At 33.7% G+C, this 21714-nt stretch overlaps 3 protein-coding genes across 12 annotated transcripts; 2 read left to right on the forward strand and 1 right to left on the reverse strand.

Moving 5' to 3' along the window:
• Positions 1 to 4380: 4380 nt before the first annotated feature.
• Positions 4381 to 5976, reverse strand: LOC107415757 (probable carboxylesterase 18). The gene has a single exon (XM_016024146.4). The coding sequence runs from the start codon at positions 5734 to 5736 to the stop codon at positions 4690 to 4692; it is 1047 nt and encodes a 348-aa protein (XP_015879632.3). The 5' UTR covers positions 5737 to 5976; the 3' UTR covers positions 4381 to 4689.
• A 1892-nt stretch (positions 5977 to 7868) lies between these two features.
• Positions 7869 to 14971, forward strand: LOC107405673 (uncharacterized). 2 transcript variants are annotated; one of them, XM_016012759.4, is made up of 12 exons: positions 7879 to 8160; positions 9303 to 9413; positions 10733 to 10819; positions 11285 to 11338; positions 11443 to 11588; positions 11755 to 11905; positions 11987 to 12124; positions 13153 to 13224; positions 13310 to 13383; positions 13483 to 13624; positions 14131 to 14209; positions 14560 to 14971. In XM_016012759.4, exons 1-12 carry the CDS (start codon positions 7987 to 7989, stop codon positions 14655 to 14657), a joined length of 1326 nt encoding a protein of 441 aa, XP_015868245.2. In that variant the 5' UTR covers positions 7879 to 7986; the 3' UTR covers positions 14658 to 14971. The 2 variants fall into 2 exon arrangements, with proteins under 2 accessions (XP_048327076.1, XP_015868245.2); XM_048471119.2 differs by lacking the exon at positions 13153 to 13224 and having other exon boundaries at positions 7869 to 8160.
• Positions 14972 to 15558: 587 nt separating this feature from the next.
• On the forward strand, positions 15559 to 21272 carry LOC107404324 (uncharacterized). Of its 9 annotated transcripts, none has more exons than XR_007240032.2 (8): positions 15561 to 15826; positions 16125 to 16177; positions 17111 to 17432; positions 17849 to 18336; positions 18413 to 18644; positions 18744 to 19450; positions 19548 to 19610; positions 19746 to 20398. XR_007240032.2 is itself a non-coding variant. In XM_048471117.2 (6 exons), coding segments are annotated over exons 2-6 (1467 nt in total). In that variant the 5' UTR covers positions 15562 to 15826; positions 17111 to 17155; the 3' UTR covers positions 19747 to 20398. The 9 variants fall into 9 exon arrangements, 2 of the variants coding, with proteins under 2 accessions (XP_048327074.1, XP_024924374.1); XR_009638621.1 differs by lacking the exon at positions 16125 to 16177 and adding an exon at positions 20715 to 21272 and having other exon boundaries at positions 15563 to 15826; positions 19746 to 19943; XR_007240033.2 differs by lacking the exon at positions 16125 to 16177 and having other exon boundaries at positions 15562 to 15826; positions 18744 to 19212.
• Positions 21273 to 21714: the final 442 nt, after the last annotated feature.

Raw genomic sequence — 21714 nt, forward strand, 5'->3', positions numbered from 1 at the left:
GTTTCTTCATTTTATTTTTTTGGGTATTGTAACTTAAAGTAATTTTTCCCCTTTTTTTTATGGCACTTATGGACGTTTATATATGCTAAGTAATTGTTAGAAATTGAATAACTATTAGCACTTTATTAAAGATTCAATAGTGTTTAAAGCTATTAATTTGTCATGTTAATTTAGTGGTGAGAGGTACATTACAGTGTCCCATGTTTTTAGTATGATTAAATGAGCAAAATAATGCACTCAAGAAAATCAAATGCCCATTCTAACCTTTTTTTTTTTTTTTCAAAATAATATGAAATATAAATCAGAAATGAAAAAAGACAGAGTGATAAAATTAAAACAAAGCATAAAGGAGAGTCCTATTATATACAGTATTATCGGAATAAAAAAGAGAGATAGAGTGTGTGTGTATGGTGTAGGAGACTTTTTCTTCATTTCATAGAGAAGCACACATCCCAATTATCCCAATTAAGAGAGAGTTCGTTTTCACAGATGACATATACCTCAAGCGAGAGAGAGAGAGAGAGAGAGAGAGAGAGAGAGAGAGAGAGAGAGCAGTGAATAATGCAAATACACAAGTGATGGGTATTTCGATAATTTTAGAGGGCTCGAAAATTTATAACAGTAGTGTACATCCTGCTTTTTTAATATATAGTTATAGATATATAACTTAATCTATTAAAATATTTATTAAATTTATTTATTAAATAATATATTTATATAATCTAAAATAAATTTTTAAATAAGTAAATAAATTTAAAAAATAAATTAATTAAATATTTATATATTATTCATCATATAATTTAGTACATAAATTGGTAGCTATTTTTATAATTCTAACCTTGATAATTTTTATTTTTTTATCAATTATTATAGAAGTTTTTTTATTTTTTATTTTTTATTTTTTACACTAAAACAGTTAGCATAGAGGTTTATAGAATTTTTTTTGCTGAAAGAGGTTTATAGAAGTTTTGCAAAGGGATAACAAGGGATTGTATAATTAACCAAAAAACAAGGGGCCGGGTTGTAACAGGGGATAATATACATTGGCACTTTGTAAGATACATATTCAATTATTAAGGTAAGGATAATACAGATTACGTTAAAATTTGTTGATTTTTTTTTTATTACCTAATCTCCAATGATGTGTTATATAATATATAAGCACCTTTTGCATCATTGATGACAAATGATAAATCTTGCTGAGGTCATTTATTGTGTCAAAATTGAAACCAAATTTGTGATTGGTAAAATTTATCATTGGATCCACTTTCATAAAGTATGATAGTCTCATGTCACTTAATGAATTAGTTAATATTATTTTTATTTTAATTGAAGTTGATATTTATCAAGGATTATATCAAAAATTAGTAATGAAGTTGATATTTATCAAGGATTTACCAATGTCATCCTTTGTAAATGCCAATAATAAAATATAATTTGCTATTGAAAATGCATTGAAATACATTGTCTGAATGCGTAGAATAGTCGTTGGTTGAATTTTTAATTCCCTTGTAAGTTTATAGTCAAGTTACTTTGACGTTTGAAAATATATTGGAGGCCGAGGTGTGGCTATGGATCTCAATCTCTCATCCACCTAAAAACAGTAACACATTTAGTAATGGAGTTTTAGTAGGTCACCCACCTTCGCCTCCATGTATCACTTTTAATTAATTCTACGGAACAATACAAAATTAAGCAACCATATACAAATATACGAACAGATCCTTTTACTTCTTTTTTTTTTTTTTTTTCTCTCTTTCTTTTTATTAAACATATATATAAATCCAATTCTCCGTACTACAATATAATATAAATATATATATATATATATATTTATATACATTTTTTAACCTTTAATGGTGGTCCTGTAATATATTCCAAAAGTGAGGGTGAAATAATATTTTAGGATACCTCCTTGAAAATATGGCGTTTGGATAGGTGGCATTAGGTGGCAGTTAGCTTCAGAAGTTTTTCTCTGTATTTCATGCTTGCACATAGAGAGTTAAGACTACATTGTAATTTATTTTTTATTTTTTATTTTTTATCATAGTCTACACTGAAATTGAAGATGTGATTTGCACCGACTTTGAACCATATATGTATCTCATTCTTTCATACACTTCTTTTTCTTGCTGCTTTATCCATCGGTGACTCTAAGGCTTCACCGATATGTGTTTTGCATACTTCTATTTCTTCTCTTTTTGTTCTTTTCTTCTCTCCTTGCTGTTGCTGCATCCAAGCATCTGTTTGCTAATTATACATTATTGGAAATCTTGTGTCTTTTCGATTTTGGAAGAGAAGGAGGTTTGTAATGCTACATTGTAGAAAGACTGACTTTATAAGTTAATTGTTCTTTTTGCCTTCCTGGGTTCATTAGCAATAAAACCGGTGGAACAATTTAATTTGGCCGTCTAATGCAAAGGAGGTTGTTAAGGGAAATAAAATTCTGATTTGAGAGCCTGGAAAATTCTGATTTGAGAGCCTGGAAAGTGGAGTACCATGATTATAATTCTAAAGATTAAAAGAAATACAGGTTCAGGCCCTTAAGTGATGGATCCTGCAACGGAGTGCTAGGTTATTTAATGGTCTGGCAGATTTGGTGGCCAAGAAGACATTAATGTCTTCCCAGCTGATGAGAATTAATGTTTAGCAGAACTGTGTGTTTTGATGGTAATTGCGCATTCCCAGCTGATGTGATTGATGTTTTGTATTGGGATAAGCTAGGAGGTGCTCGTTTGTTGATACCCACGTGCTAGATTTAGTACATACAATTTCATGCATTGAGCCATTCAATGCAGTTTAACAATTCATAAAACCCAAGATCAACTCACAGAGTCCATGGGCATGTATTTAAAATATTACAGTAAGCATAATGAGTAACATAACCCAGTGGGAGAAGCAGAGGCCGCAATCCTCAATCATCTTTCTATCAGTGTCCTCTTTAATTTTTCCCTTGACAAATTTTTTGACGGGTTTTTCTCTCTTTATTTATTTTTAATAATTTGTCATCCAAGTCAAAGGAGGAGGAAGGAGGATGGGTCCGGCGTAGAATTGCCATGAATTCCTTCTCAAATGAATGGTTATGATGGGAAAGCCCAATTTGATTTCAGATCAACGTGTTTTATCTCAAGAACAAGAAGCTTTTTGATAGAATTTTATTTTATTTTTCCTTTAATTGTTTATTTAAGATATTTGTTTCTTCGTCATTGGAAAGGCTATCATTTCATGGCTATGTCAAAAACTATGTCATTTAGCTCTTATTCATATAAGATAGAATACAGATGATGGCATTGACCTTCTTTGTCTTTTTATTTTCAAAAATGATTATACTTCATTTAGATGTTTATTGCCTAATTTTTATGGACTTTGGTTTTAATAGACATGCATATGTAAAATCAAAATAGTAGAAAGTTATAAAAATTATTTGATTAGACTTTTGTTAATGTTGATATATGATTAACGCTTTGATGAAAGAATTGTTTTTTTTTTTTTTTTCTTCGGCAATATTGGTGGGAGACTTCTTAAAAGTTGAAACAATGGTGCATCGTTGGTGATACATGCATATAATTATTATTGTGACACTTATTACTGTTATTATTTTTATTTAGTTTGCACATGTAGGACTCACCTTGTCTTAAGGATGGAGATTGGTGGGATTTAAGGACAAAATATAACATGAATTTAGGAATAGAAAGTATAAAAATTTTGAAGAAAAATAAAAATAGGTGATAAATATTTTTAGTTGGTAGGAGAGTTTGTTGGAAAAGGAAAATTGGACGAATGTTTAATCCCTTCCAAATCCATCAAAATTAAGAAGCTACAACAAGAAGTATGAAAATGATTATAGCTATTTTAACCTTTGGTTCATGCAAACCTTATTTTGCAACACTTCATTTATTGGTTTCATCTTAATCCTTTGTAACCCATATCATTATTTATTTTTATAAATTTATTATATTAATAGAATAATATTTTCTAGGTAGTCAAAATTTCGAAATGGAAAAATCTTATGAAGGTAAATAAAATTAAAAAAATGCAGCTATAAAGAGATATATTTCTACGTTTACCTGTGCCTTGATTAGCTGCAGCTACGAATAGAATTGATTGTTAGGAGTTTTCTACTATATGGCTATAAAATGCAAGATGTTCGAATGTGTTTTGTATTGATACTTAACCAACCAAATTGTCTTCTCTCAATTTCTTTCTTATAGAATAGATTAATTTTTTTCTCCAATATATTTAGACATTACTAATTGAATATTTTAAATAAACTTTATTTTTCATTTTGAAACGCCAGCTATACTAATATAATCAAGATAAACTAGCTTGATAAATTAGAGAGAACCAAAATAATAATAAACAAATAAACAAATAAACAAATAAAAGAATAAAAGAGAGACAGAATGATGAAACTGTCTTTATACTGACAAGAACGTTTAATCACACTATTACTACTTTGGATATGTGCGGAGCACATTACCTACCTCGCTCAATTTTTAAAAACCGAATACAGACAATTACATATTTACATATACAAAGCTGATATATGATATTCTTTTTATGATTGCAAAGCTCATAATATAAGATAATTTAATATTATTGATATCCCTCAGGCTTCCAGCTAATAGCTGCTAATTCTACTTGGAAAATAAACAAGTAAAAACAAATTAATAATAATAATAATAAAGATTAAGAAGGATCAATAGTATGACACTTTGCATTGACGAAATGCTTGACCTGCGTAATTAGTTGGTGGGCCTGGGGCAATTCGGGAAACACATAAAATGCATGGATCATGTTGGGATACTCCACCAGCTCCGCCTTGACCCCGGATCTCGTCAACCACTCCCAGTACCTCCTCTGCCAGTCCTGCAGCGGATCCAACCCTCCCACGAACACCAGAGTATCCGGATACCCACCAGAACCCGATATATCAACAGCATTTGGCCCGCTCACGTTGGACGCCGGGTGGTCCCTGTTGGACCCCTCCGGCAAGAACACCTTCCACAGCCAGTCTGTGCGCGCCAACGAAACCAGCGGCGCCTTCGCCAGCCGAATCTCCGACTCCGTCCTCTCCTCTCCTCCGAAGAACGGCTGTATGGATACCAACCCCACCACTTTCAGGCTTTTCATCAACTGCTCCGCCGCCGCCCTCACCGCCACGTGGTGTGCCAGGTTGGCGCCGGCGCTGTCTCCAGCGAGGAAGCACTTGGAGAGATCGGCGAATTCCGGGAGGAGGGAAGTGCCGTTGTGGTCGAGGTATTTGAGGACGTCGAAACCGTCGTCGTATTGACAAGGATAGCGATGTTCGGGGGAGAGGCGATAGTTGACGGAGACGACGATGGAGGGAATCTTGCGAGCGAACTTGCGGCAGACGGCGTCGTAGGCGAAGGAGGCGGGGTCGAGGAAGGTGAAGCCGCCGCCGTGGAAGAAGACGATGACGGGGAGGGATTGGGATTGGGATTGTGAGGAAGAAGAGTAGTGGGGGACGAAGACTCGTACCCAGAGGTTGCGGGAGGGGTCGAGGGTGTGGTCGCGGGATGTGACGCCGTGAAGTGGGGAGGTAGGGGTCGGGGAGGATTTGAAGTCGAGTAGACGGAGGAGTCGGCGGTTAATGGTGCCGTCGGGACGGCGAGCAGTGTCGGTGAGCAGAGAGAGGAAAGACACGGCGAGACGAGTCCGCCATGGGAGACAAGGCTTTGAATTTGATGATGATGGCACAGACGACGACGACATTGTAAAATTCAGTTGCCTTGGAGAAATGCAAAATTTATTTAAATATTTAAATTAAGGTTGAGGAGGACATATGCTCTTATTAGATAGACAGATAGAATGGATGGCTCAAGCCGGATGTGGGGACAATTTTTTTTTAACTGCAAAACTGAAATTTGGTTAAAATAAAATTGAATATAAACAAATTAGTGATTGGCTTTCTCATTCATGCCCTAGCAGTGCCAGTTACACTGCAACTCCATATATTCCATTTCCATTTGGATTCATATATATATATATCTGTGTGGCTTTTGGACGATGCCATGCCCTCTCTTTTCAATTATATTTATTTCTCGACTCTTCCAACTCTCAACCTACAGTTTGACATTTATACCTTCATTATGGCTTTTACATATAGGACTAGCCAGCTAATTTTACCTATTTATTTGCGCTCAAAAGTCAAAACTAATGAGCAATTTATTTTTTATTTTTTTTTATAATTTATCTAATTTTTTTATTTTTATGATTTGAATTTATAATTTTATAAATATAAATAGATATCTTCAACTATTAGAACAATTTATTTTTTTATATCTTGTTTACCGATTTAATTAGCAAGTGTTTTTGCAAGATAGTGTATGCTATTATTTTTTGAACAGTGCTACAAGCATAGGTTGTCAAATTGTTTATCCGACTTGGTTGACATCAAATGAAACCCTCTTATCTTCCAATTCTTGCCTTTGTTTTCATTCTCTTTCTTTGGAATGTCTTCCTGATTAAGATTTGAATGATTTAATAACTTTTATGGGCTTAAATGCAATTTTACTTACTACACAAATAAATTAATAATGATGTGACGACGCTAATATATTATTATTTTGTTAATTAAAAAATTAATATAATCTCAATATAATATAGTAAACCAACAACTGAGCCCCCCGCGATTAGAAAAGGTTCGCTTTTTGGCATGGATTCGAGACTTATGAGTTTTTTTTATTTTTTATTTTTATTTTTATTTTTTGTCTTTTTGTTGGATGAAACTTACGATTGGGGAGTTGGACCAGTTGGTAAGTGACCGTACTAGCAATTTCTTTTAGAGTAGCTTTAATGGTTTTAATTTTTTCCTTTTTGAAGACATTCAAAGGTTATCGAGGATCTACAGGGTATGTTTCTTGCTCTTTTTGGCTGTAGAGATACCAATCATATATAGTCATATTCATGTGAAAGCATTTCTAATATACTTTTTAAAATGTATTTTCTTTTTCTATTTTAAAGAATTTTATTTCATTTTTATAATTTTAATAAACTTTATAAATTGAAAATTTTAAATAAAAAATGATATTTGATTCTTTAAATGTAAAATGTCAAATCTACTATTTATATCTAAAGGTTTTAGTGAACTTATTTATTAATATATAATTTTATAGACACAATTTTAATTAATTTACTAATTATAATTTCATATTTCAATTTTTTAATATACTACTTTTAATGCAGAGAAAAAAAAATGTGAATCATAATTGTTTTGTAGGAAAATGCAAAAGAAGGAGTACCTATACATAGTACCATTAGAGTTGGTAAAAAATCCTACTATTTATTCTTTAAAATATTTCAAAATACTTTTATTTTAAAAATTATGCTTTTTAAATAAAAAAACACCATTAAAAATGCTTTTAAACATGCTTTGTCATTGTATGAGTTTTGTGCAGAGGGAAAGGTCTAATTGGCTTTTGTCCAACACTGCAATAGGATGTACCTTAGGATGTTATTTAAAAAAAAAAAAAAAAAAAACAGCAATAAAATAATAACATTTCTTCTGGCCATATCACTTCCTCATAACACAACTTAGTAAACCTTATTAATATTGTATTAGCTAAAAAATGAATATAAACTAAATAAATATAAATATGTTGAGTAAAAAATCATACAAACCAATAAATTTGTAAAAATAAAATAAAAATGGTGATTATTTTTATAACAAAATATTTACAAAAATAGAAAATCAAAATCAATGCAGAACAAATTTACACGTTATTTTGATATATGGTAATAAGTAATTGGATATATGTTTGGTTTTTTTTCAGGGGACAGAGTCTTGAGGGGAAGAGAAAGAAAAAGGATTGAAGGGAGTGCGTACGTGGAAGCGTGTAATTGGGTAAGAGATACGAGATCTCTGCCTATAAATCTAATTTGAAGGGAGAGGGGAGGAAGAAAGAGGTGTTGAGTTAGCGAAGCAGAGGCAGAGACCGAAGAGGGAAAGAGAAGAAGAGGAAGATGAATACGAATCGGAATATGATGGTGCTCAGCGCCGATGAATCCAAGACTCTCTTCTCACTCCTCAAAGCCAATCAACGCCCACTCATTGACATCTTTTCAGACTTCAACTCCGCCTTCTCCCACTCTCAACGCCAATTCATTGCTTGCTTCTCCCTCTGCACGCTCTTACAGGCAATCAAATTCACTTAGCTCTCTCTCTTTCTATATATATATATATATATATACCTATTTGTTTTTTGCTTGGACCTTGTAAATTTCTGTAGGGTTTTTTGGTGGAATTCTAACTATTGGTTTTAGGGTTTTCCTCTTTCTCTAAAGTGGGAATTCTAACCGTGCTGCATATACTTTTTTTGTTTTTTGTTTTTGTTTTTGTTGTATTAGAGTTACTTGAGTTTAGTTACCATTATGGCCACTGGAAACGCTGTATAAGAATGCTTGAGTAGATATAGGAATATACATAAAGAAAGACCTACAAAATGATCAGGAAATTCTTTAGAATTTCAATATAGTTAGGTAGCTTTTGATACTTGGGAAAGGGTTATTTTTAAACAATCTCAAATCCCTGCCTTCTTATTTCTTATTTGCATTTAGAATTCAACAAGTAAATCCTATTTATAAGAACTTTCTAAACGAATACAATTCACAACAAGATGATTAGAGACATTCTCCAAATCTTCAATGTGCATATGTTGTATCTATGTTCAAAGAGGGCTCTTAAGAAACTACTCTAACTGCACATTATCACAAGTGGAAGATTTCCCCATCGGAAGTTTGGCTCTCTAAAACTCCTATTGAGGTGGCTTTTTTTCTAGGGCCGTGGACTTGAGCACTAGGATGATTTAGCTTTGGACAATTAGGAGATGGATGTCAAAATGATTTCTACTTGGCGCTTTCTTGGAATTTTATATGCAAGAACAAATGAGATTGTGTTAAGAATTTTTATCAGTTTAATTTAGCTGAAAAAAAAACCCACCGCAGCTATTTAGATAATTTTCTACTACTTGTTCATATTCATATTCATATGTTTAGGTGAATGGTTTAAGCTAGCTATGCCAGTTCTCTGAAGCATTGTTCATTTGGTTTACAATTTCTGTCAATTCCTTTTCCCATTTTAGAATTTGATGCTGTTAATTTGTTTAAAAACTTTTGCTTTTGTTGTAAGGTGCATCTATTTTATATGTTCCTTTCAAGGGGTAGCACCTAAATTTATGTTGATTTTTATTTTCTCATGAATTTGTAACATTGTACTTCTTATTGGTTTATAATAAATGCCCGATGGCATAATTTGCTGAGTGATAGATGTCATTACACAGGACAAGAAGATGCTTAAATCCGCTCAACGGTTGATTGCATTCTCCATTCTTCATCAGGCATATTCTTCCCAGAAATCTTCTGCAAATCCGTTCATAACTCTAATCATAACTGTAAGCATTGCAAAATTGTCAAATGCTCTATCTGATTATTTGTTAGTGCTTGCTTCAGTCTTCTGCAACAAATGGTCCAAATGAGTCAGTTTCTGAATTGTCAATGTGATGCATGTTTGAGGCTAACTTGGTGTCATTCAGTTTGAAAGAGTTAGATTATCATCTTCTTCTTCTTCTTCTTTTTTTTTTTTGTTTTTTTGCTTTTTTTTTGGTCATGTGTACATGGAACTTTATCGGTATAAAAGTATAATGTTGGAACTTTAAATATGGCTGCATCTCGTTGTAATCCAAAAAAAGGTTTTCTCAACTTTATCAAGTGGCTAACTAATGGAAATACATTATGATTTTGGAGAATTTGTAAGTTTTAACCATTGGTGCGTGGTTTTTCTTCAAATATCTTTTCCTTAAATTTGTTTCCCCATGTTATCAAATTTATCCTCAATCTTCAACTTTCTTTGCTTCAAAGTAAATAATGGTAATATATGACTTTTTTTTTTACACATTTCTGGATTGTTTTTTGTCCCCTTTGTCTACAGTTATGCCAATAGTATATTTAATCTGATATTTTACCCTGTGTTTGCCCATACATACCAAGTTATGAACGTTCTCATTCTATCATGGACCAAGAATCCCAAAGCAAAGGAAAAATACAGTTCCATTATTGGTTTGAAAAAAAAAAGAAAAAAAAGACTCAATGCCTTTTGCAAGATGTTCACACCCAGTCACCTTGTGAATTAATTATAATTACCCCTAGGGTCTTTCCTGAGTGGCTATGCAACCAGTGAATCTGATTCTGACACAGCCAAAATGTAAAATATGCTAAAAAGGTAATTTAATAAATGAAATTAATAAAAGAAACCATGTTTTATTCTTGGATGGTTTTGTCTATGGATTTTGAATATGTAGTTATGTATTTGGATTTCAGATCTTGCTAAATGTATTACAGAATGATAATGAGCTTTAGGAGTATATAGAAGGCAGAAATATTCTGATGATAAGCTTGTGATTTACTCTTTTTGTTTAATTTTTCAATTAAATTTCATTTGAATATTTTTTATTGAGCTGATGATTATGTCACCAAATGCAAACAACGGTTGCACAAGTGGATTGTATCCTTTGAATATGGACAAGAAGTTAGTGACTCCTTTCCACATAAATTTGCTTGATATCCCTTCTTAATTAATGCTCCTTTTGATGTTAATGAATCCTTTGTTTTGTTGCACATATTTTATGCCCACGTTCTTGATAAAGAAAAGATGATATAGTAATACTATATCTTTTGCCAACTGTTTATGTGAATTTTACATTTTGGGTTACAGGCTGCATCTAATGATGATGCTGAAAAATATGAGAGGGCATTTCTTCTCCAGCTATTAGGTTTTGATGGCTCTAGTGATGGAAAAGAGGTTCTATTTTTTTTTATTTTTTATTATTATTATTTTTTTTGCCCTTTCCTGTACAATTGAATTATAATGTCTATTCAGTTGTATGAAAGTTATTCTTATGGTTTTTGGTTACGAAGGTTGAGAATTATATGGAAGCATTGAAGCATGTTAGCATAAGCCTAAACCGGAGACAAATGGTCAATGGTTTAATAACTATCATTATTATAAGATTGGCTTCTCTGTGGTTTTAGTGCTATTTAAGGTCAAGGATAACTTAGCTGCTATCTATGATTTATGAATACTAGTTCTACCAAATTCCCCTAGTTTTGTGACAGGAATTCTCCTCTCTCTCTCTCTCTCTCTCTCTAAAGGCGTTTTTATTTTTCCTACCTAGAAATCATACCAGAGTTGACAGTGAAGCTAAGTTGCTATTGTAATATGATATTTGTTATCAGTAATACTTAAAGTGAAGTTTCTTTGGTGCAGATTCTTAAACAGTCTGCTGAAGATTACATCGAAAGTTTTGATCCTTCACTACATGTATGTGTAGATACAATTGTCTGTATGTAACTTTGCTCATGATTATATGTTACCTTACTTCTTGACTCTTATTATTTTAATTTTTCAATGTTTCTTGCTGTCAGGCCTTCCCTCAACTAGAACAGTTGAAGCAGCAGTATTGTGATAAAGTTCATCCAGAACCATATAATTGTCCATTTAAGGATGGTTCAGTCAAAAATGTAGTGCCAGATCCTGATGTGCCCCGTGGTTGTGATCCTAACTCATCAGAGTAGAGTCCTTGGCATAATCATCTAATCTTTTGTTTTTCCGCTTGCTTTTTGCCTTTTGTTCTAATTGAAAGCTTTATACGAGGAAACTTGGGCAGCCATATTATCAGTATTTCTGTTTTTAAGTTGCTTTGCGTTTCCCACTTATACATTAAGGATCTGTTTTAGGCTTGATCTGCAACATGGAGCTAAACCTAAAATTGGAACTGGAGATAGAGATGAGACTCTGATTGCTCTGCTGTCAAGTTTGTCACTGGAAGGGTTAGGTCCACAGTGGAGCAGGCCTATTCCACCAAGACTACCAGTTCAGGATGGTGAAGTAAGTTATTATAAAAACCTATTTTTAAACCACTCTGTTAGGCTTACTTGAGTTCATTAATGCTTACAAAGCCAATTCCAGCTTGTGTGGCTCAATCCTGGTGACAATCATGACCTTCTATGGGACTATGGTATGTGTGTTGATACTAGCAGAGGGACAGCAGTAAGGGACTTAATTACAAAAGCTTTGAAGGGACCACTAGCACCAGCACAACAAGAGGTGCTGATATTATACTTGGTTCTGCTAATGTATGTGGTATATGATCTACACACACACACACACACACACACACACACACACACTCTCATGAGTTTGTGTCTGTATGTATTGTATATTTTAAATTTTCCATGTAGAAAACTGGGGGTTGTTTTTAAATTAGGTGTATGAGTTGTTATTTGGTTGTCTCTATGGTTCTTTTATATTCCTGAATGCTATGTCTCACCTATCCTGAGTTACAGTATGCCTTCCATGACACATAAACATTTGAAGTGACCACCTTCTGTCATTGGATTCAAAAATATTAGTAAGGTTTCTATATAGATCGGAAATGTTTCTCTATGCTTTTCTATACATTTGTCCATGAATGAATTGGAATTCCCCTGCTAGTGATGTCATATCCCTTTGCATATTAAATATGCTTGTAATTAATATAGAAGGAACAAAAGAGGAGAGAGGGAGGGGGAGTGGGTTTGCTGATTATCACCTTTGGCATTTGGATGAAGTATTGTGATTAAAGTGTCTATATACATATGTAGATGAATGAATTAGAATTCTCCTGCTAGTGATATCACATCCCTTTATATTTTAAATACACTAGTCGTTATAAGATAGAAGGAACAGAAGAGAAGAGAGAGGGAGGGGTTATGGGTTTGTTGATTATCACCTTTGGAATTTGGATGACCTATTGTAATTAAAGTGTCCGTTTTGAGCAATATGAAATTGGCTCTGATATACGTTATTGTATTTTTTACGTGTATTAATGTTCTGAATGTAGATGATTATAGAAATCTAATTATCAATGAGAAGTAGATTTTGTTGATGGCTTAGAGATCTGTTTATGTTCCTTCGTGTTTAAGATTACATTCAAATCTAATTTTCTGCGAGAAGTAGATTTTGTGGGTGGCTTGTTCACGGTTGACATTTATTTCAAAGAACAATTGGGAATTAAGTTATTATTATTTTATATTGGGTTACGTCAGTTATTTTGAAGCAAGAGATGACCAAATGCTTGCCCTTTCGTTGTCCAGCAAGTCTTGAGGGAGTTGGCTAATGATCCAAAACTTGTATATCATTGTGGGCTGACACCAAGAAAGCTACCTGTATGTGTTTACCTGATCTAACTGTTCATATGCAACCTTTGGATGCATCATTCATCCTAAATGTGTTTCTTTATCTTGTTTTCAGGAATTGGTGGAAAATAATCCCCTTATTGCGGTTGATGTTCTTACTAAGTTGATAAATTCCCCTGACATTCCAGAGTATGTATTTGGTATTGCAGTTTACTTTCTATCTTATTTCCAATTAGGTGGTACACAGATTGACATTGTAAACTGTCCTGCTTTTCTTTTTAAACACAGTTATTTTACAGTTCTTGTCAATATGGACATGAGTCTTCATTCAATGGAAGTTGTCAATAGGCTTACAACAGCAGTTGAACTTCCCTCTGAGTTCATACGAATGTACATAACTAATTGTATATCATCATGCGAGAACATCAAGGTACATTTTTCCGTCTTGTTAGAATTAGAAAGTATTGTATAACATTATCCATTTCTTGTTTGAGCTTTAATTCTATGATATGATCAGCATTCTCTGTGGAAATGTAAAATTATAATACAAAGTTGAATTTAGCATTTAAGTGCTGATCCATGTCAGATAGACTAGTGTTAGGTACCAGTATTGGGTTGGATGGGTGCCTAAGTACTGGGTTAAATGCATGCCTAAGTACCTGTTCATCCAAATGCCTAATTTTGAGGTATGCTGGCTTTTCCATGGTGAGTCCAAAAATTTGGTATCTTGATGGGTAATTACTCGTGCAAATAACAAAAAATGAACTTATTGGACCATTAATATAATTATAATAGTAAAATAAATAATTTGTCCCAAAAAAAGCACAACTCTTATGCATGCAATCAGAGTTGGGTGGGTAGGTGTGAATGATGTATCACGGTGTTTCATATTGACTTTATGTATGGACTTCAATTTGAGAATCTGTTTCCCCGCAGGACAAGTACATGCAGAACAGACTTGTAAGGCTTGTATGTGTTTTTTTGCAAAGCCTTATCCGAAATAACATTATTAATGGTGAGTAACTCTTTGTATTTGCTGTTTGAACTACACTTTTTTATCTTGACTAGTTTGATCATGTATTATTCTAATTAATATGCAGACAGCGTACTATTTCAGAGTAGTTTTATCTAAGAGTATCAGCTTGCAAGTTTGATCATGTAGTAGTATATTTTATACACCACCAGTACCGATTATTGATTAATTCTGCTGACTTTGTTTGCCCCCAAAAAAAAAAAAAATAAAATAAAAATTCTGCTGTCTGTCATTTTATGCAGTTAGTACATATATTTAAATGAGGTGATGAATTTAAATAGCTGACAGTTTTTTCACTTGTAGTTAAATGTTGGTGGTTGTTTTGTTTGCAGTCAAGGATCTTTTCATCGAAGTTCAAGCTTTCTGCATTGAGTTCTCACGGATTAGAGAAGCAGCTGCATTGTTTAGGCTTCTAAAGTCCTTGGAATGAATGAACTTGTGTTTGATGCTTGTCTCTTGGGAAAGGAAATTATGTTCTTCTTCTTCAGTTTTACCTGATATTCTTCTACCTGTACATATGAAAGTTTTAATTTAGAGGCTAGATGGTAGTAAGAGATTGGAACCCAGGAATTTGAGAGTTGGAAGTATTTATTTAACCAAAGTTTAAAAGATTTTGAACAGAATGCCAGATCAGATCAGATGGGTGACCCATTGCAAGGTGCAGTTGTAATCTATTTTGGTAGACACTGAGAAAGGGTATTTAAACTTGAGTTCCTTTCATAAAAATATTACTTTTGACTAGCATTCTCTGGCTTGAAACAATTTATATGGTCCAAGTCAAAATTGAAATCACCTCACTTTTTATCTTTTGGTTTTTTTAAGGGTATATTTATATCTTTTGATGTTAGGAGAAGCGTTTCAAAGGTTTGGGTACTACCCTATGAATCAGCACGCGGTCATCTAGTCTTTGTCCAGCAATTTGGCATGCATTTAGACGAGGACAATGGGAAAGGAACTGGGTTAAACGGAAATTTTTACCTAAAAGTAAACCAACACAGTTAAAAATTCGAATGATAATTTGCAGAGTGTCAGCTGGGCCGTCAATCATTTGATTAAATGGCTGATGTTGTTAACCTGTTAATAAAAAGAAAAAGGGGCTTCTATTTGTAAACCTATGTTATAACAAGCATCGCAACATTAACATGTGTCATATTTTTTTAACATGTATTATATTTTTTGATCATAAATTAACATGTATTATTAAATTAGAATATATTTGGTAAGTAAGAAATTTTTTTAATAATAATTACAATAATAATAATAAAATTAGCTATAGTAATTATTATTATTATTATTTTTTTGTTTTTGTTTTGGGGTAAATATAAATTAGGTATGGCACGGTATGTAAACAGCGTTGGAAAAAGAAAAAAAAACAATTGATGGCGTTCCCGCGAAGGGTAGTTGTCATTCCTAAAATCCAAAGCGGAAAATGAAAAACGTGAGGGAGAAGGAGAGCAGTGGTAGTGGTGGTAGTAGAACAAGTGGAAGTAGAATTTGAAGTGGTTTTTATGTTGTTGAATTCTTCTTTCTTTCTTATTATTAGGGTTGCGAGGCGAGGTGACGCTTGGCTTGGCTTTGCGGAAATCTTCTTCTCTTCCGGTAATTAACTCCCATCATTTTCTCTCAATTTTCCCAATCCCCAAACACCACTAAATTATTTTCTATGATTTTGTTTCACTGCTTCCGAGTAACACCGTCCTTCGATCACTCTTTAAAAACTTATTCTTTTCCTCTTTATTCTCTTTTGACTTGTCTCACTGGCTTCAATTACATTATACATTCATTTATACCCAACCAAATTCTACTCAACACTAACAGTTCTCCTTCCTGATTTCCTTTTTTTCTTTTTCTTTTTTAAATTAAAATTAATTTTTATTTATGCATTTTTTCCGTTTAGGTTAACTTGTCGCTGATTTAGGTTGTGAGTGTTCAGTTCATCACCATATCATGGTATTTAAGCTTGAATTTTCACTGTGGTTGAACTTTCTCGACTATGCATCGAGGCTATTTGTGGAATATGAGTTTTAGTTGGTCGCTTATCTTTGCTTATTATGTTAATTCCTATATAGCTGTTTTGTTTTATTACAATTTTAGTATCAATGCTTGTATAAAAGAATGCTAATAATAACTTGGATTTTTAATTTTCACCCTTCTCTACTTATTAATTAATAGCTTTTCTTTTCCTTGCGGCGCTTGGGGTTTAAGGTGTAAGTTTGTTTCGATTGACCATCAAATTTACCTAATTGAATGACGGAATACATAATTGAATCCCTGGAAACCACATTGAGGGATTTTGTGCTAACCAATTGGGAAGAGAAATTATGTTGCGGTTGAAAAATATTTATAAATATCTTATATCGCACTTTGAACGTGGTTCAACTCTGCTCAGCTATTATATAGTATTCTAAGACATGAATTTCGTTATCGGAATAGCAAGTGGCATATTTTGTGGCTACTTAATCCTTATGATTGCAAAGGCCATTTGGTGATGTTGATTTCTGATATTCCAGCATCGTATGTGGCCAAATTACTCATCTATACTTTCCTATTTTGCTGTCTACAAACTTTTTTAATATTTGCATAATTGAATTTGATTGATTCATGGGTAAAACTAAATTATTTAACAGTTAAGTACTTTTGTGAAAGTGACAGCTCTGTTATTTGAAATTTTATCTTCAATCTCAGTGATTTTTGAAGCTGTTGAATTTATATTATAATTATTACGGCTTTTTGGCTATTTTAATCTCCTTTTCATTCCATATTGTTCCTGCTTTTCCTTTCATTTTTCTTTCTGGTGCTTTCTCTATAGTCAACAAGGAACGTTCTTTTTTGATAGAAAATGGAACCGTTGTGGTTTAATTTTTCATTTTGGTTTGAGGACAGTTGGAATCGGAAAATTCTCTGTTGTCGATTATCAAGTGTTGAAGCATGTCTGTCGATCCTAGTGCACCCATGACTTTTGTGGATGAGGATGCTTCTTCTGGCTCCGGAGATGATGTTAACACACTAGATGGAAAGAAGCGTCAGTCTGGAATGCCATCTAGTTCAGGTCGTCGGAAGAGAAGCCGCAAGGCTACAGGTGATGCTATAGTAGACGCCATGCTAGAAATTGCTGCTGCTTCAAAAATGAGGGCAGCGGCAATTATGAAGAATGAGGATCGGTTTTCCATAAGCAAATGCATAAAGGTTTTGGATGAGATGCAAGGTGTTGATCAGCAAACCTACTTTTTTGCTTTGGATTTATTTGAGAATCCCAATTCCAGAGAAACATTCATATCCCTAAAAAATGAAAAACGGTTACTCTGGTTGCAGGGAAAGTCTAGTGCTTCTTCTACTTGAATACAGGGATTTTTTTTTAGCTAGCAAAATATTCATGGCTGTATGTTCAAATAGACTCAAAAAGCTCTAATATTGTAAATAGTATGGCATTATGGTCGGTAACTATGTCATTTTTTGTTTGATAATTCAAATGACTGCTAGCAGATTTAACTTTTTTTTGTTGGTTTACTATTATTTCAATCAAAGACCCTTAGATGTTGAAATGATTTCAGGGAGCGATTGAATGTGTATATCACTCAAGAATGATCTATTCTGTACAGTATCTTAAATTTATTTCTACAGATATGTCAGCTGGCTTGGATGATTTCGACTTAGAATTGGATGAGATGGAATTAATTGCAGCAGCTGCTGGGTACTATTACTATAAAAGTATAACTAGGCAACCTGTTCATAGTTTGTCACCTCGTGGAGGATGTGGGTTCATGACTGAGGTACTTAATGGTCATGATGAACTCTGTCGAGAGATGTTTCGGATGGATAAACATGTTTTTCACAAGTTGAGTGACATTCTTCGTCAAAGAGGCATGCTACGTGATACTGCTGGTGTTATGATAGAGGAGCAACTGGCTATTTTTCTGAATATTGTTGGCCATAATGAGCGCAATAGAGTAATTCAAGAACGGTTTCAACACTCGGGTGAAACCATTAGCCGGCATTTCAATAATGTGTTGAAGGCAATCAAGTCATTGTCACGTGAATTCTTACAACCACCACCCTTCACTACCCATCAAGAAATCCTTAAAAATCACAGGTTTTATCCATATTTTCAGGTTTGTATCTAAACATTTATTTTTCTCATTTCTTATTCTGTAATATACCATTCACTCTTTTACTTATTTTCATCAGGATTGCATTGGGGTTATTGATGGAATGCACATTCCTGCCCATCTCCCAGCTAAAGATCAATCCCGTTTCCGTAACCGGAATGGTGTCCTCTCACAAAATGTGTTGGCAGCTTGCACATTCGACCTAAAGTTTATATTTATTTATCCTGGTTGGGAAGGTTCAGCTGCTGATTCACGTGTATTAAGGGCGGTCCTCGATGATCCTGATCAAAATTTCCCACAGATTCCAGAAGGTTTGGGCAGATATACAGTATTTGAATCTTGGCGTTTTAATATTAACACATCTTTAATATTTTACATCCAAGCTTATTGTCAATAACACTATCTTTTAGGCAAATATTATCTTGTTGACACGGGATACTCAAATATGGAAGGATTTCTTGCTCCATATCAAGGAGTGCGGTATCACCTTCATGAATATAGAGGTGCCAATCAGCTACCCAGAAATGCAAAGGAGCTATTTAATCATAGGCATTCATCTCTAAGGAATGTCATCCAGAAGTCTTTTCATGTGTTAAAGACTCGGTTTCCTATTCTCAAACTTGCTCCTCAATATGCCTTTCACATTCAAAGGGATATAGTTATCGCTGCATGTGTTATACATAATTACATCCGCTATGAGGAAGAAAAGGATTGGTTGTTTTCTAGCATGGAAGGGATGACAGTAGATGAATTGCCTGATCTTGATGAACAGCCTGATATCCACTTGGTTTCTACAGTGCAAGAACAAGTTGCCTTCTCAATGAGAGATTCAATTGCAGCGGCAATGTGGGATGACTTCATAAATAAATGGGAAGAGTGGTGAGTGTTTGCAGCAGCAGAATCAATCAATGGTGCGTCCTTTGAAAAATTTTGTGATGGCTTACAAGTTTGTGGATACTGGATTTAATGGGCAAGGCCTTGTGATATCCTTGTTGGACTGAAAACGTTGACTTATCACTTTCTATATCCGTATATATATATATATATATATATATATATATATATATATATATATATTTCATTTAATCTACTATCTTCTTCTCAACACTTTTTGCTGGTATTCATCTTTATTCAGTTATTATTTCAATCTAACCTTGCATTGTGTTTCTTGTTGCCTGTATGTTGTGTATAATACGTGGGTCTAACTGTTACAGACAAAAGGAAAGAAAGATGATGTTCTTGTCATGTGTTGTACTGCTGTTGCTGCTACGCTGCAAGTCAGTTGATCTATTTAAGATAACTCATTATCTGTCATGTTGAATACTGGCCCTATGAATGGGTGCTAGAACTAAGACAGATAAAATCTTTTTCTCCTGAAAAAATATTGCTCATTAAAATGCTCCTCTTTTCAGACAATAAAGCACTGGAAGATGCTGCCACACAAGTAGAACTTTCATTGATGCCTGTTGGGTTAGGACATATTATTTTGTTGGAAAGATGGTTTGAGAAGCATACATAGCTGGTTGCTCTTGATTGTTCGATGGAGTTCCAAACCATGTATCCATCAAACTACCCTGCTTCGATCTTTATGTGGAGATACCTCATTCATGGTAAGACCCTTTTCATTACAAGGTAGATGGATCAAAAGATTTAACAAAGAGGAGTACTGGGGCTGGATGATGGATCCAGCCCTACTGTTTTCAGTTTATTAGGTGGAGACTTGGTGGGAAGGCTTGGCCATAGATAGAAGAAAAGCCATATACAATATGACCCTGCTTTTCATTTGTCATGGTTAATGTGAAGTTTTGAACCCATCGAACTGATGCAGTATTTCACATTGGTGACTGACCAGCGTTTATTTAGTGGTAAAATTGTAGGATAAGGATTTGTACTAACTTATAAGAGAAAGCAACTGTGGCCTGATGATGGGGTTTACAAAAATAAATGCCGAACTAAAAATGGAACAAAGTTGATTTTTGGGGCCTAGCTTCGTTCAATGCTATTCAAATAACTTGTCTCTGCACACAAACACTAAATCAATTCCAATAGATATTTCATTTATAAATGCTTGTTATCTGGTTAACATACAGCTAAATTTACTTTTATAATTTTTATTTTTTTTTTTGGGTAATCAAATTAACTTTTATAATCGCAATATTATGGGGGATGCAACTATTATTTTCTCGTCATTTGGTACCTGTTAGAAAACTAGCATCGCTTTCTGATGTAGATTTGACATATTTTAAATTTTTATGCATAAATCTAAACCCAGACTTTAGTCACCCATGCCCACCACTGTCGATCTTGTTTTTGTCCCATCTGTCTTCCTTCGTTCCCTCTCTTCTAAGCTCCGGGCTTGATGGTTTGGACTGACATTCCAGGTATGGCATCAACGAGTGGTTTGGCAAGGAAAGGTGTGGAACTGGTTTGGTGGCCTGAAAGAGCGGGACCAACTGGCATGCCATGCGGCGATGTCAAGGTGTACTTAGAGCCCGTGTGGGCGTAGGGTGGGTAAGCAATCCCAAATTCCCAATCGCAATCACTCACTTTCCAGATAGGAGTGATAATCTGATGCATTGGTGTGGTGGAAGCAACCAACAACCAGTCAGCTTTCATTTTATTATTCAATAAATGGTAGAGGCTGAGGGTCTTAAGGCATTCTAACTTGCTTCATTTAGGGATCAATTGACTTGGTGTTGGATTTGAACTTCAGACTTCTTCATTGCTCAACCCCTTTCTTTTTCTTTTTTTTGGTTTTTGTTTGAGTTTATGAGTTTGTTTGCCTTCCTTTCAGATTTTCAAACTGTCCTCATAGCCGACTACCTTTGTTTTAAATAACTCATAACCCTGACAAGTCAGAGGTCTTAAGCATCATATAGTAATAACAGTAATTGATTATTGATTATTATAAGTAAAACCTTTATTACATAATTATTTTATTATACATGTACCTACCAAATAACTAATTCCAACATTGCTTTAATTTTTGGAGTTTTACTCAATTTTTTTCACCTTTATTTTGTGTTGGAGACGTACCCCATAAAGTAATATGCTTAAAAATAATAATAATAATAATAGTTTGCAGTAAACCAATAACAATTCAAGGTTTTAAAATTAAATGGTACAACACAAAAGTAGTTTAGACGTCAAATTAAACATATTTATTTCGAACAAATACTACAAACCTCTTATAATTCGAAAAGTTAAAAGAAAATGTTGATTCCTTAAACAAATTGGGTGTTAAAAATTCTAGAAATAATAGTATCTTCCTTTTTCTTAAAATTGGAAACGATTTGATGAATTGAAAAAACTCGGTAACATGAAGCGGTGCTCATAACTCCATGTCCAAGGGCTCTTCCTGCAAATGCAAATCATTAAAAC

This window comes from Ziziphus jujuba, chromosome 4 (genome assembly GCF_031755915.1).
Source record: "Ziziphus jujuba cultivar Dongzao chromosome 4, ASM3175591v1".
Taxonomy (NCBI): Eukaryota; Viridiplantae; Streptophyta; class Magnoliopsida; order Rosales; family Rhamnaceae; genus Ziziphus; species Ziziphus jujuba.

Bases quoted from the DNA above. Each gene is read 5' to 3' on its own strand.
- LOC107415757 (XM_016024146.4), bottom strand. From the start codon at position 5,736: ATGTCGTCGTCGTCTGTGCCATCATCATCAAATTCAAAGCCTTGTCTC.
- LOC107405673 (XM_016012759.4), top strand. From the start codon at position 7,987: ATGAATACGAATCGGAATATGATGGTGCTCAGCGCCGATGAATCCAAG. The intron at 10,820-11,284 runs GTTCTATTTTTT...TCTTTGGTGCAG, and splicing joins GCTCTAGTGATGGAAAAGAG to ATTCTTAAACAGTCTGCTGA. The intron at 12,125-13,152 runs GTGCTGATATTA...TTCGTTGTCCAG, and splicing joins TAGCACCAGCACAACAAGAG to CAAGTCTTGAGGGAGTTGGC.
- LOC107404324 (XM_025068606.3), top strand. From the start codon at position 17,156: ATGTCTGTCGATCCTAGTGCACCCATGACTTTTGTGGATGAGGATGCT. The intron at 17,433-17,848 runs GTGTTGATCAGC...TTATTTCTACAG, and splicing joins GGTTTTGGATGAGATGCAAG to ATATGTCAGCTGGCTTGGAT. The intron at 18,337-18,412 runs GTTTGTATCTAA...TATTTTCATCAG, and splicing joins GGTTTTATCCATATTTTCAG to GATTGCATTGGGGTTATTGA.